Raw genomic sequence first — 13,973 nt, forward strand, 5'->3', positions numbered from 1 at the left:
AGGTCTTCTATGGCTCTCAAATTCTATGATTATTATTGTCAAGGGACTCAGTTTGGGGTGTAGAAGAGGCTAAGATTACAGGACCAATTCTATCTGCACCTGACAATTATGTGGGGCTCCAGGCAGCCGACTACCCCAATATGGGGTCTGTGGAAGACCGTTCACCCCGAGAACCAGCGAACTCAGGAGTGAGAGGGGCTGGCTCCATTTGTGGGGTGCACGAAACAGCACCTGTGTACCTGCCCGGCCCCTCGGTCTCCCGCAGCCCCTCCGTTCACAGGTTATGCCCCGGAGGGGAGCGGCCAGCCCTGATCACAGTGAGGGTCTGACGGGGGGGCCAGACCAAACCCAAACCCAAACCCGGGGCCAGTGCCTGGCTCACCTCGCCCAGCTTGTCGATGCCGCCCTCATTGATGACGTTCAGGTTCATGTCGGTGACCTCCTTGAAGAAGACGTCCCGCACTTCGGTGAAGCCCTGGCTGGTGGGCACCATCAGGGCCTCCAGGATGGACGGGATATAGGGCTGGACATGATTCCGGACACACACCTCCGCCTTGGGGAGGATGGAGGCTGCACCGAGGGAGCTGGTTAGCGGATGGCACCCCCGGTAGCAACTCCCACCATCCCAGACCCCCAGGCTAGCGGCAGGCTGTCGTATTATTCTTTAAAGAAAACCACTGGACAACATTAGCAAACTGAAGGATTCTTGAGGAACAGCTGATAACGCAGCACAAATAACGGAGTTCTGAGACTGGACCCTGATGTTCCTGAAACTGTGATGGCAAGAAACTAAGAAAACTGCTAGTGTAAAGGTCTCTAGGTTGGCAGTTTTTCTGCTTAGCCAGAGGAAGAAAACTCACCTCTGGGGGTCTTGCTCCTTCATTTAAAAAAAAAAAAAAAAGAAAAACACTTCAGTGGCTTCAATGAGCCTCTGGGTTTTGCAAACCCCGATTCTGCTATGGAATGGTGTGGCCTGACTCAGCCCAACTATGGAAAAGGCTGCTTCCCTGTGGGCAGGGACCGTCTCCAAGACATTCTGACCAAGGCATTTTTTAGCCAGGGGGTGTTCTGACGTCCCTCCTTCTCCCCTGCCCAGCTAACATTATTTGTTCCACACAATAAATGTCAACTCTCGGTGTCCTCCCCAGCTCGCAGTGAGTACAGCTGTTAGAGAATAACCCTCGGGCAACTGACGACAGTCACAACTGTGGCCAGCGTGTGATGGAGGACAAGTGAGCGAAAGGATCCCATCAGGCTCGGAACAGAAAGGAGCATCAACTGACCCGGGAAAGGCTGGCTGAATGTGAATCACCAAAGTCAAGCTGATGTCGCTAAAACGACACATGGCAGATCTGATGACCAAAGATTAACAGAAGGCTTGAACCTCCTCAACATCATTTAGGTCACCAAGATCTGAGTCTATAGAAATAACAGCTGACAAACAACTCACAGGGGTTGGAAGAACAATGGCTCAGATTTGATTCTGGTGTTTTAAAAATAATCAATGAATCAAGTCATTCCTGTGAAATGTAAGCGGATCCCTGAAACAGGCAGGAGGGATGCCCTGACCCCGGAGGGCGGGTGGTCCCAGCACGTCCACCAGGTGATGACAACCATAGCAGGTGGCCCGCCTACCTCGGATCTTGCTGGCCAGGTGCTCCTTGGAGGTGATGATCTGGTCCATGTCGGTGCGGATGACCGCCTCCATGGCCGGCCGGGCCAGCTGTAGCTTGGACAGCACGGCCTCAAAGCGTGCCTTGGCCTGTTCATACACCATGCGGTACACGGTGTCCGAGATCTGTGGGCAGGGCGGAGGTGTCAGAGCCAGGCTGAGGGTGCCAGGCAGCTGCAGGCCCCCCACCCCTGCTCCCAAGCCCAGGTCTGCCCACCTGGATCCACTGCCGCTGTCGCTCCTGCGGTTTCCCCTTCAGCCGGGGGGCGAGCTCGGCCTTCAGCTCAGGGCCCAGCTCCTCCATCACCAGGTTGCTCAGGATCTAGGACCGGGAGGCACAGGCCGGGGCAGGGGTTGGAGCATGCCCAGCCCCCTCCATATTCCGGCAAGCCCGGCCACTCAAGCCTCCCCTCAAAGCTGCTCTTCGCTCCACGTCTCCACTGCCCTCCCTCCTGAGCATCATTCCCACGGGTCCCACCTTACCTGCCTGGGTGTCCTGTAGGATCCTGTAGGCGCCCCACCTCAGGACCGTTGCACATGCTGCTACCCTGTCTGGAATACCACACCCTGCCCCCCTTGCCTGCACATGGAAGTGTGTGTGTTTACTTGTCAAACGTCTGTTTCTCCCTCTAGACAGCTCCCTGAGGGCCAGGACTGCGTCCCTCCCACAGTGCACCCCAGCACCTAGCCCAGGGTCGGTGCTCAGTTAATGACTGAACAAAATACCAAGCAGCTCCCCCTGCGGGATCCGCCTCAGCCGCCACCCGTCCAAAGCTGCAGCCAGCGCCCCAGACCCCTGCCTGTGGACCCCGCGCCGACTTGCGCAGCCCCCCCGCCAGCCTCCCTGGCCTCACCTGCACCTCGTTCCCACACAGCATCTCCCAGGTGCCGTACAGCTCCTTGCACTGGCGGTACATGCGGATGGCGTCAGTGAACGCGGGGCCCTCCACCTTGGAGTCCTCAGGGATCCCTGCCCGGGAGAGGGATGGAGAGAGGAGGTCGGTAGTATGGCCCGTGCCCTCCACCAAGACCAAGGGGTTGACTGCCCAAACTCCCCCCACCTCAGACCCCCACGGCTCTTGTAGTAACAGCCTCAGGAGTAGTTGCAGTGACAGTAACGATAATAACCCACCAAGAGCAGTGGACAGTAAGACAGCCCTCCTCCGTATCCTCCTCATCTCCTTCAATCCTCCCAACCAGCCCGAGATGTGGGCACTGTCACTTCCTCTGCTTTTCCAGATGAAGAAACAGGCTCCGAGGTCAGGCCACTGCCGAGGGTCCAAGGCCAGCGAGCGGCAGAGCCAAGACCAGAAGCCGCCACCACCACCAAGGAGAGGCCACCCAGCATGGCAGACAGCATACCAGAGGCACCCGGAGACCCTCCCTCCATCAGGGGCCTGCCAACTTTCCCCGCAAAGGGCCAGACAGTAAATAGTCTCAGCTTTGTGGGCCAGACGATCTCCATCCCAGCCATTCAACCTGCCGTTGTAGCAGGAAAGCAGCCGCAGGCAGTGTGTGAACAAACGAGCCAATAAAACTGGATTTATTAAAATAGGCGATGAGCCCAATTTGGCTCACGGGCCATGGTTTGCATAGCCTCGTTGCAGGTCATTGAACCCTAAGGGACCTCAGTTCTCCCTTCTGAATAGTGGGAGCAATGACCAGCCTGGCCTCACACACCCACTGTGGGGCTGCAGGGACCACAGTGTGAACTGTGAAGGCAGGGCCCGGGAGGAGGCCCCAGCGAGCACCACGTCGCACTTTATTAGCAACTGCAGCCACGAATGGCTCCTGCTGCCCTGGGTCCGCCTTGCTCACCGCCGTGCATCCAGGGGACTGGAAATACCATTTCTCACTTTTGTCATTGATGGTGGCGGTGGTGGCCCAGAGGAGTTTGCCCACCTCCCCCGTGCTGGCGAGGGGGTCAGCGAACAAGGCATGGGCCTCAGACTGGGTGCTGGGGGGGCAGGCTGCAGGAAGTCGCAACATCTGACTTCGGGACGAACGTGCTTAAACACCTCGCAGGCAGGCAGCTGGCGGCTACCCTGGCCGCGAGCCTCTGACCGCTGTATCCCCAGAGCCAAGGGAAGGGGAAATGGCAGCCAGTGCCTCCGAAACCCCGACTTCCACTGCAGTGACTACGGGCTGAGTCACCCCCACAGAGAAAAAGCCCCTCTCTGGCGTGGGGAGAACCCCTCCCCTCCACATCCGCTGACCCAGGGATCACACTGCCTGGCGGGGCTGGAAGAGAGCTCAGAGGTGGGGAAACTGAGGCCCAGCCCCAGCCCTGCAGTGGCAGCTCCGCGGACTGGCATGGGGGCGTGAGGGGCGTCTCACCCTGCATTTCAGGGACCTGAGATGAGGAGGGAGTGACGGGGGCAGAGCAGGGGTGTCCCAGCTGGGGTGCCACGCAGAGCCCTGGGATGGGTGCTGCCCAGCTGGGCCAGGGGAGGAAGCCCCTCAGGCTTAAGGAGGGGCACCGTCTCCCAGAGGCCCGGTTTTGCCTAGAAAAACCCCGCCGTGCGTCACGCGCAGCCTTCCTCACGCCGGGGCACTTACAGTCCGCACACGGCAAGCCGGATGTGCCGGGCACGGCCGCTCTCCAGGTGGCGGGACGCTGAGCCAGAGGGTTGGGCAGCAGGAAGGAGGCCGCTGATGCCCTGGGCTCTGGCCAGTCAGACGTGCAGCCTCAGACCCTCAGGACGTCCCTACTCTGCACGCCGAGTGGCTCAGTCGAAAGGGAGGGTCACCCCTCCCGAGCTCTTCCCCTGAGCCTGGCTGTCAGGGGCTGAACTGTGTCCCTTCTAAGTCCTATGTTGAAGTCCTGACCCCCAGCGCCCTCAGAATGTGACTGTCTGGAGACAGGGACTTAGAGAGGTAATTAAGTTAAAATGAGGGGCTTAGGCTCGGCCCTGATCCCATATGTATGACTGGTGTCCTCAGAAGAAGAAACCTGGACAAATTGTGCCCACAGAGGGGACACGTGTGAGGACATAGGGAGACGGCAGCTGCCTGCTGGTCAAGGAGAGAGACCTTGGAAGAAAACAGACCTGCTGACACCTGGATCTGGGGCTTCCAGCCTCCAGAACTGTGCAAAAATAAATTTCTGTTGTTTAAGCCACCCAGTCTGTGGTCCCGTGTTACTGCAGACTAAGGCTGAGGCCGCACACGCATTCCCTCACCTAATCCCCAAACGGCTCCCAGAGGGACAGCTGTTCTCAGCCCCACTTTCCCCGATGAGGAAACGGGCCCAGGGAGGCAGTCACTGGCTCGAGGCCACACGGCTAGTAAACGGCAGCCCCAGGGCCTGAGCCCAGACGGGCCAACTCTAGCGAGACCTGGAGACTTCCTGCCCGTGGGGTCCTCAGGGTCAGGCTGAGAAAGGAAGCTACATTCCTCAGGCCCGGGCAGCAGGCAGAGGGGGACGGCGGTCAGACAGGAAGAGGCCTTGACCTCTGCACCCCAGGCCCAGCCCGAGGGGGCAGCTCCGTGCCCCGCTGCCTCTTGCTGCCCCAGCTGCTCCGGGAATGCAGGATGTGGGCGGGGGCCGGGACGAACTGTGTCCACCCAGCTCGGCCTCCTTCCCCAGCCACCCCCCACTTCCTGGCAGCCCCCGGAGTGAGCAATTCCAGGCCCTGCAAATTCCAGGCCCAGCCTCCGAGGAAGCCGAGAACTTTCCCACAGTCCTCAGGGTGGAGGAAAGGCTCCTCTAAAACCGCCCCGTCAGCTCCCAACACCTTGCAGCCGCAGGACGCCTCTCCCCCCGCCCCAGCAGCTCTCCCCGGCCTCCCCTCCTGCCCACAGGACCCACACCCATACCCCTCAGCCTCCTGGCTGAGCGCTCGCTATGTGCTAGGCACGGGGCCAAGAGCTCTACCCAGCCCAGCTCATGTATTCCTCCCCACGATCCAGCAAAGTTTATCACAACTGCCGTTGTGCGCATGGGGAACCGAACGGCGGCTCTTCCCCACCTGGTCTGTCCCCACCCAGACTGGCCTGGGGTCACCTGGCCAGGTCTGCCACTAGCCTTGGAAACCTGCAGAGGGAGGAGCTGGGCCAGGGAGGGGGGAGGGGGAAGAGGAGGAGGGCGGAAGGAGGAGGGACGGTGCCCCAGGCCAAGCAGCCGGAGCCCAGATCGCCTCGGCCCAGTCCTGGCCCCTCAGCCCCCGGGGACCTGGGAACAGGAGGCTCTTTGTGGGCGGCAGGGGCTGGCCTGACTGAAGACCTGGTTCCTGCTGCCCGGCAGATTCCAGCCGGGGCAGAGGCAGCCCTGGACAGCGGAGAGGACAGGGGGCAGGTGGGGTGAGCCGAGTCATCGCACAGCCGCCTCCAGGCGTGGGTGCCCACTGTCCATCCACCGGGTGGAGCTGCGCCCAAGGCATGCCCGGCGGGGAGAGTAGGGCAGAGGCAAGGGCAGGGCGGGAGCAGCGGCCTCCCTCTGCTGCCCGGAGGCCAGGTCACCGGGAAGGAATTTCAGGGTCCAGGATGGGGTTGCTCCTCCCGTAAGGGCAGAAAGCCCCTCATGCCCCACCCCCCCGCTGAGAGACAATCACAAGCCTTTTTGATCAAACTCCCTAAAGCCCTACAAGGCCCTCCAGACCTGACCCCAGTGCCCCCTCCAGGCCCATTTCCAGGCCCCCCCCTCCCCACTTCAGGGCCTTGTGCATCCTCCTCTAAACCGCCCACACCCCTGGGCCTCCCTTCATGCTTGCTGCGACCTCCGTCTGGAACTCACCTCCCTCTGCTCTAGAACTATTCATCTTCCAGGTCTCAGCTGAACCCTGGCCTCCTCAAGGAAGCCACCCTGATCTACCCCTCCCCACACACAGGATCAGCACCCCCAATACATACACACCCTCCAGGTTCCCCAGGTGGCTCCCACCCAGCACCCAGCACAGCTGTGACTCATCACCCCCTGGTGTCCTCATCTGTTTAACATCTGTCTCCCCACCAGGCTGCCGGCAGCACGGGGACAGGGACCATGTCTTGCTTCCCTGTTGCATCCTCAGTGCCCAGCCCTGGGTCTGGCTCAGAGACATTAAAAGGTTTGCTAAATGAATGAGTGAACTGGAAGAGACCTTGTAACTTTACAGATGAAGACAGTGAGGCCCTGAGGGAGGAAGGGAACTTCCCAGACTATGGTACAGGTCACTGATAAGAAAGAAATGATACCATAGAAAAATCTTCACCAAGCATTGAGTGGATTCTCACTGTGAATCCTCACGAACCCTCTGAGACACAGGAGAGATTATTATCCCCATTTTACAGAGGCTTCAAAAGGTAAGTTGGTCTCCTAAGGTCCAACTGGACCTTGCTGGAAAGTGGCAGAATCAGGATTTTTATTCTGTGACCCAAGGGCTCAACAACTGCGTCCCTCTGAGAACAATATCCCAAATTTTTTTTCGGAGCATCACAGAACTGTTTTCATCAAGGAAGAAGGTGAAGGGCAGCATGACAATGGTTTCTAACAACCCCAGAAGGAAAAGCAGAACAGCTCATAGAGCAGGGTTGCCACACCGCACTCAGCCACTAGGGGTCACCACTCAGCACATAATCCAGGTAACCCCGCTCCCAGCTCCTGGTGCCTAAAGGCCGCTCACCATTGTTGCAGTGCCGGACGCAGTCCTGCAGAACAGCCTGCCACTTGTCCTGCTCAGCTTCCGTCATCACGCAGAAGTAGTAGTGACGCGCAGAAGGATGCCAGAGGATGAGCGGGAACTGCGTGGGGCACTTGAGGACGGGGGCACTGCCCGATTTTGATGTGGTCCCTGTGGAGACAGTGCCCTCTGAACAGCTGCCCTCTGTGGCTTCCCTCGGCCAGAGGACACCAGCAGCTGACCCCTCGCCCTACCATGAGGGGTAGGTTCAGGTCCAGAGAGGGCTGGCCTGTCCCGGGGTGACCAGAGAGTCAGTGGGGAGGCCACTTCCTTCTCTCTTGCTCCACAGCCTGGCTAAAGGAATGTCAGACTCCCCCAGCACCACTTCTCAGAGCTGGTGATGCAGCCACCTCCCTGGGGTCAGGTTCTAAACTCTGTGCACGAGGCACAAATAACACAGGGTCACAGCCCTCAGGGTCAAAGGCCAAGCATTACCTTCTTGGGTTTCCCTTCAAATTTCAGCAGCAGAGGCCAAAGTGTGGCTTAAATGTCCAAGTGGGGAGGGAGGTATGGGGGTGGGAGATAGAGAATAAATAAAAGGGGATTTTTCTCTCTCTGTTTTGTCCGCATGGATATTCGAGATCCAGCGAGATAAGTGGTCCTGGGCTGTGACCTCGCCACTCCTGTTAATAACAGGACAATGGCAGTTCTTCTCTGGGCCCTGGCTCTGGGTCCCTGCACTCGGCTCAGCACACACATCACCTCGTGGGGTCTACATAACACCCCAAAGTCAGCCCTCTCAGTGCAGGGGCTGGAATCCAGGAAAGCCAGACTCCAGCTGAGCCTTCCACCACCAAGTCCCTCACAAGGGTAAAAGCTGCCCCCACAAGGCCAGCATCTCCCTTACCCCTTGGTCTCCCTGGGATCATCTAAGAGGCAGATGTGACCCCACAAGGTTTCTGGGTGTCTCTGATCGGGTGGGGTCGCCTAGGATAGCTCGTCACAAACGCAGTATTGACTCAGCAGTTTACAAAGTGGGGCACCTGGACCATCTTCTCCTGGAAGCCTCTCAGGGACCCAGGGCAGAGGCAGGGTAGAGAGAGGTCCCCCAGCACAGCTGTGATCGCCAGGCTCAGGAAGCAGGGGCTCGGGTGGGGCAACCCCAATTCACTGTGTGGCCACAGGAAAACCCCTCTCAGGCCTCCCTTTGGAGGCTCAGGTTGTGCTGGGCACCTGCTGCTAGCTCTAGCCCCAGCTGGTCTTCCTGCAGATGTGGAGCCTGGAGCTCCAGGATCAGGGGCGCCCTCTCCCCTGGCCAAATCCCTGGGTGCTTCGCCTGGGATGGGTGGTCCTTTACCTGGTAAGGAGTTGCCAACAAGCTCCAGGTACTGGTCCAGGGAGGTGAGAATTTTGTAGCCTGCACTGTTGATGACAGCTCGGGGTGGGACCTGCCGCTCATAAGCCTGAGGAGGGGGCAAGAGAGATGGTCCCTGGGGGTTACATGTATGGCCAAGCCCAAACCCCGTCTCCATCCCTGGCTCCAGGGCCCCACTCAGTGTTGCCTGCCCAAGTCAGGGAAGAGGAGGAGGAGAAGGAAGAAGGGGAGGAGGGGGAGAGAGAGGAGTTTGACCACCACCATGACTAGGGGCAACATGGTGTAGTGACCTGGACCCAGAGTCTGGGCTCAAATCCTGACTCCACTGAGTACCGTCTGTGTGATGCCAAGGATAAGCACCTCCTTTGCTTTAGTTTCCTCATCTATAAAACCAGTGTAATAACAGTTCCTACCTCCCAGGGCTGCACGAGGACCCAGTGAGATAATCCACATAACGTATAGCACAGTGCCTGGCACAGCAAGGGTCAGGGAGCACTGCTGAGGTGACTGTTATTATTATCACCACTGCACCTACAGTCTCTACGAGCAGCAGCTACCACTAGCCGAGTGTTCATTACATACCAGGCCCTGTGCTACGGTCTCTGCATGCTTCATTTCACAGAATTCTCACAATCCAGAGGTGGGTACCATTATTAACCCCAAGTTCACATCGCTGGTAAGGTAGCCAACCTGCACGCGAACCTGGTCTGTCAGCCCCTAGAGCCCAGGGTCTTTGACCATTTCCCTGAACTGTCCACTAACTTCCTAAGTCCCCTTGGGAGGAGAATGAGGATTGGGCGCTGCTTTCTTCTTACACCAGTGGGGAGAAAAAATAGTTCTGACGTAGGAGCTCATACAGCAGGGCTGCCATGCTGCACTCAGCCACTAGGTGTCACTACTCAACACATTTCTTAAGAGTGGCTGGAACCTCCAGGGCAATGATTTTCAAAGCGTGGTCCCTGCTTAGCAGCATCAATGTCACCCTGGAACTTGTCAGAAATGCATATTCTTGGCCCCCCTCCAGACCTGAATCAAACTCAGGGTAGGCCCAGCAACCTGTTTTTTAACAAGCCCTCCCGGTGAGTCTGGTGCATCCCTCAAAACAGAGGGCACTCAAGCCTGTCCTTCGGCTGTTCTGCAGAAATGTTTGGTAGAAGGGTCTGTGGCTCAACCAGGTGGGGCTTCCCTAAGGGCCCAAAGCAAAGGAACAATCGAAGGACACCCATCCCCCCACTGCAGGGCACAGAGTTGCAAGGGGGGGCATCAGGAAGGAAACAGATAGGACCACCACCCAGGGGTCCTCTGAGGCAGGGAATGGCCAGTTAGCTGCTGCTGTTGAAGAGCAAGGAAGGGAGGGGCTGGGGAGCAGCAGGAAGCCCAGGCAGGAAGGTGGCTGAGGGGGGAGGAGGGCACTGGAAATGGAGAGATTTGGAGGGACTCGGGGGTGGGCAGGAGGAGCCAGTGATGAGTGGCCGATGGGGGGAGAGGCAGAGTGAAAGGGGACCCCAGAGAGCTGGGTGCCTGGATGGATGAAATGCCACTTAGAGAGGGCACGCAGCACAGCAAGGTATGGGGAGGCCGGAAGGGGTGGGGGGAGGCTGCTGAGGTTCTGCTGTGGCCCTGGCAACAGTCAGTGGGGGGAGGGGGGGAGGGATGCGGGTGGAGGTAACGGAGTCTCAGGCTTAGGAATGGGGGGCGTGCAGCATCAACTAGTGTAGAAGACAGCAAGCCGGGGGGAGCTGCGGAGAAGGGGAAGAAGCGGCCTGGCCAGGCCCAGGAGAAGCGGGGGGCTCCGCGGGGGCACCCACAGCTGGGATGGGCTGGGGGCCTCACCACTTTGTTCTCGTAGAGCACCAGCCCATAGTTGTGCGGCACGAGGCTGAAGCGGTTCCTCCACTTCTTGTTGTCTTCCTGGCACTGGAAGAGGTTCCCCGAGAAGATAATGCGCTCATCCAAGGGCACCTATGGGAGGGAAAGGGCAGGGAGTGAGACCCAGCATGGGAATGGGGTCCTCCAAGAAGGTGAGCACGTCCGCCATCCTGACCTCACCAAGGCCTCCGAGGCAGGGCTGCATGTCACGCATTTGGCAGATGAGGAAAGTGAGGCTCAGGGCAGTGAAGGGGGCCCCCCCTGGGGTCCAGGAGGATCAGACGTGATGCCACGACTTGAACCCAGGCCAGGCACCACAATACCGGACCCAGACAGAATCCCACCCCATCCTGGCCCTAGGCAGACACGGCTGCCTCGGGACAGCTCTCTAGAGCACGAGGCAGGCTGCTTCCCCATCCACCCCCACTGCAGCGCGGGTGTGCGACAGTCACTCCAGCCGGAGGGGGCATGCCCACCGGCCAGCACCGGTAAGGCCCCAGCACCTGGGCAAATCTCTTTCCAGCTCTGGGCCTGTTTCCCCTTGGGGCAACAAAAACTTGACCACAGTGGCTCCACAGAGCCTCCCCAGCTCTGGCGACTGACAAGATGGTCTCCATGAATCTGGGTGGGGGAGGAGGGGACCTCAGCCTGGAGGGTTCCCATCTGACCAGCATCCTGGCGGACTAGTGGCCAGTGTGGACAGCAGAAACGCCCAGACCTTCCTGCAAAGCCCTAGCTTTGACTCGACCGCTGACTCAGTGTGACTTCAGGCCTGTCACATCACTTCTCTGAGCCCCAGTTTCCTCATCTGTCAAATGGGACAATGATAGCACCGACTTCACCGAGGTATCTCAAGGATTCTGTGCAAAGATCATGCAGGCAGTCGGCACCTGGCAGGCAGTACGATACGCGGAGCCACCATGACCACTATTGAGGTTACTGTCAGTGTCATTCTCCAGCTCCTGGGGCTGACTTATTTGGGGAGGGGGAGGGGTGACTTGTTTCAGGAGGAGGAGGGGTGGCCGTCCCGGAGCGAGTGCTTCCTGAGCAGACCCGCACTGGGAAGCTTCAGGAAAGGAGAGACAGAGGCCACAAGGGAGCAGCCCTCCCCCTGGATGGGAGGAGCTCGGGGAGTCAAGTGCTCCTGTTTCTCAGCAGCTTCTATCTGTTCTACAACAAATACGGTGCCTTCTGCAAAAAGAAACATGCATCATGTGTAATAAAGGGAGAAAGTATTGATATCGGTCTTAATGGTGCCTAACCCTTCCTAGCTTCCTCGCTCGGCTTCTGGGTCTGCCCCGCAGCTGGAGTCAGAGGTGAGCGGCCCCTCCCAAGGCATCCTCACCCCCCAGCCCTCTCCCTTCACACGCAGCCTCCTCTCCCCAGCAACCTCCCACCACTCTTCAAGGGGAAATGCCAAAACATTCTTGGAAAATGAGGGCCTATTGTACTCAAACAATAGGCCCCCGAAGACTGCTTCCTACCCAGGGATAAAAATATTTACAGGAAAAGAAAACGGTTCCCCCTACCACGCACCTCTCCCCCCCACACACACACAGTGGGCTTTGCCCAAGTCACAAAGCTGGGCTCAGTGGTCTATATTTAGACTGGGGCCTACTCTCAACCCAGCTCTTGAATCTCCATGTCTCCTAGAAAGAAAAGAGCAGACAGAGCTCTCCCAACGCCCTGGTCAGACTCTCACTCCCATCCCCAGGCCCCCGGTCTGCAGTCTTCCTCTCTGCTTAGAGCCGGAGCCCAGGCTTGGCCGGTGGGAGGCTGAGGGCACAAGCTCACCACCCAGGCGGGCCTGCCCGGGCGAGTGGGGCTCAGCAGCGCCCCCAAGTCCACCCCTAGATCCTGGGACAGCCCGTGATGGGTAGGTGGTGTGGGTTTGGGTTTTATTTTTATGACCTTCAAATGGCACAGTCATGTGTCCACTGGAAGGTCTGCAGGAAACGAAATGGAACCCGACGGCCCAGGCCAAATATTCTGGACTCTGCAAAGCTCTCTGATGCCACGATGGGCATCTTGGGTAAATGGTGAATGGTTAGAGCACAGTCTCCGGGCTCCGACAGCCCGAGTTCCAGTCCCAGCTCCACGGCCCGCAGCACGGGAGCCCAGACAGGTGACTCCACCTGGCCAAGCCTCAGTGTCCACATCTGGGACGGGGACGGGACTAAACCACAATCCCTCCGAGCAGTGTCGTACTGGCTGTATGAGCAGTGCCCACACAAAAGGACTGCTGTTTTTATTATTACTATTACTTGTATTATTATTAACTGTATTGTTATTGTATTATTATTTCTTTTTTTTTTAAGAGGAAATGTCATTTATTTATTTATTTATTTGCCGCACCTTGCAGCAGGTGGGATCTTACTTCCCCGACCAGGGATCGAACCCGTGTCCCCTGCATTGGGAGCGCAGAGTCTTAACCACTGGACCACCAGGGAAGTGCCTGCATTATTATTTCTACCAAAAACAATTTATGTGATGATGATGATGATTTCTAGTATTATACTGTTATCATGACTTAGCCTCACGATGGTCAGTTTACTGAATGAGAAAATGGGACCAAAATTCCTCCTTTTCAGGGATTGTGGGTGATTTCATCTTACTCTTCCTGCTTACATGTTACTTCTGTTTTCTTACCACAAATACTCAACCTTGTGGGTGTTAAAGGCGTTTCTTATGCAGAGTAAATGCTTAGCGCGTCAGGCAAACCCATTTCTGTCTTAGGTTATTGGGACCCAGGTTGCCTGTGACATCTCCTTCCAAATAGGGGAGCAATTCCAGTTCTGCCCACTGGAAGCAGCTCACCTGGGCTGGGTCCAAGGCCATCTTTCCTATTTCACAGGTGTGCTCCTGCCAGATACCCAGGCCAGGCCACATCTACTGTCACAGGGTCGGGAGGTTGCCATGACATCAGGAGACCAGTCTTTTCTGGGCCCCAAATCAAAGGGACGTGTGATGCTCTGAGAGGCTCTGACACACAGCCCTGACCTCCCCTTCACCCCAGGCAGGCTGGGGGTCAAGACAGAAAGAGACTTTGGTCAGGAATCTGGAACCTGGCTTGAGTCCTGCTTCCACCACCCTGGGCCAGCCATTTAAAGGCTCAGCTTCGGGCCTCTGCACGTGCCATTCCCATGGTCTGATATTCCTTCTCCCATCAGGTCTTCCACTGAGATGGCCCTTCTTCCAGGAAGCCCTCTTGGGCCACCCAGACAAGTCAGGCCCCACTGTCCGAGTCCACCCCGTCATCTCCTTCACAGCGCCCACTTTATCGTGTAAAGGGCTGTTTACTGTCTCCCTGAGTGTCTGGGGGCAGCAAGGGCAGCGTGGCCCCAGCACCTGACCCGTCACAGTCAGTGTGTGTCCCGAGTAGGGGGCCTGTCTCTCGGCGCAATCCTTTAGTCTCAATGGCAGCTCTCCCACCCCACTGACTTGACGCCTCCAGCCGTTC

General features: G+C 57.9%; 1 protein-coding gene and 1 long non-coding RNA gene across 2 annotated transcripts in view; one reads left to right on the top strand and one right to left on the bottom strand.

Moving 5' to 3' along the window:
• The window catches only part of NIBAN2 (niban apoptosis regulator 2), a 50,712-nt gene that overhangs the window by 4,097 nt on the left and 32,642 nt on the right, over window positions 1–13,973 (bottom strand). Inside the window, exons 3-9 of the mRNA XM_082402620.1 lie at window positions 10,478–10,606; window positions 8,627–8,732; window positions 7,273–7,440; window positions 2,527–2,642; window positions 1,890–1,994; window positions 1,636–1,798; window positions 383–570 (exon numbers count right to left, since the gene is read on the bottom strand). Coding sequence (XP_082258746.1) covers window positions 383–570; window positions 1,636–1,798; window positions 1,890–1,994; window positions 2,527–2,642; window positions 7,273–7,440; window positions 8,627–8,732; window positions 10,478–10,606 — 975 coding nt within the window. The remainder of the gene's footprint in view (window positions 1–382; window positions 571–1,635; window positions 1,799–1,889; window positions 1,995–2,526; window positions 2,643–7,272; window positions 7,441–8,626; window positions 8,733–10,477; window positions 10,607–13,973) is intronic.
• LOC309633627 lies at window positions 2,649–4,789 on the top strand. The gene is made up of 2 exons (XR_014247651.1): window positions 2,649–2,819; window positions 2,912–4,789. It is a non-coding gene; the product is annotated as an uncharacterized lncRNA (long non-coding RNA).

This window comes from Balaenoptera borealis (assembly GCF_965194805.1).
Source record: "Balaenoptera borealis genome assembly, chromosome: 8".
In the NCBI taxonomy this organism is placed as follows: domain Eukaryota; kingdom Metazoa; phylum Chordata; class Mammalia; order Artiodactyla; family Balaenopteridae; genus Balaenoptera; species Balaenoptera borealis.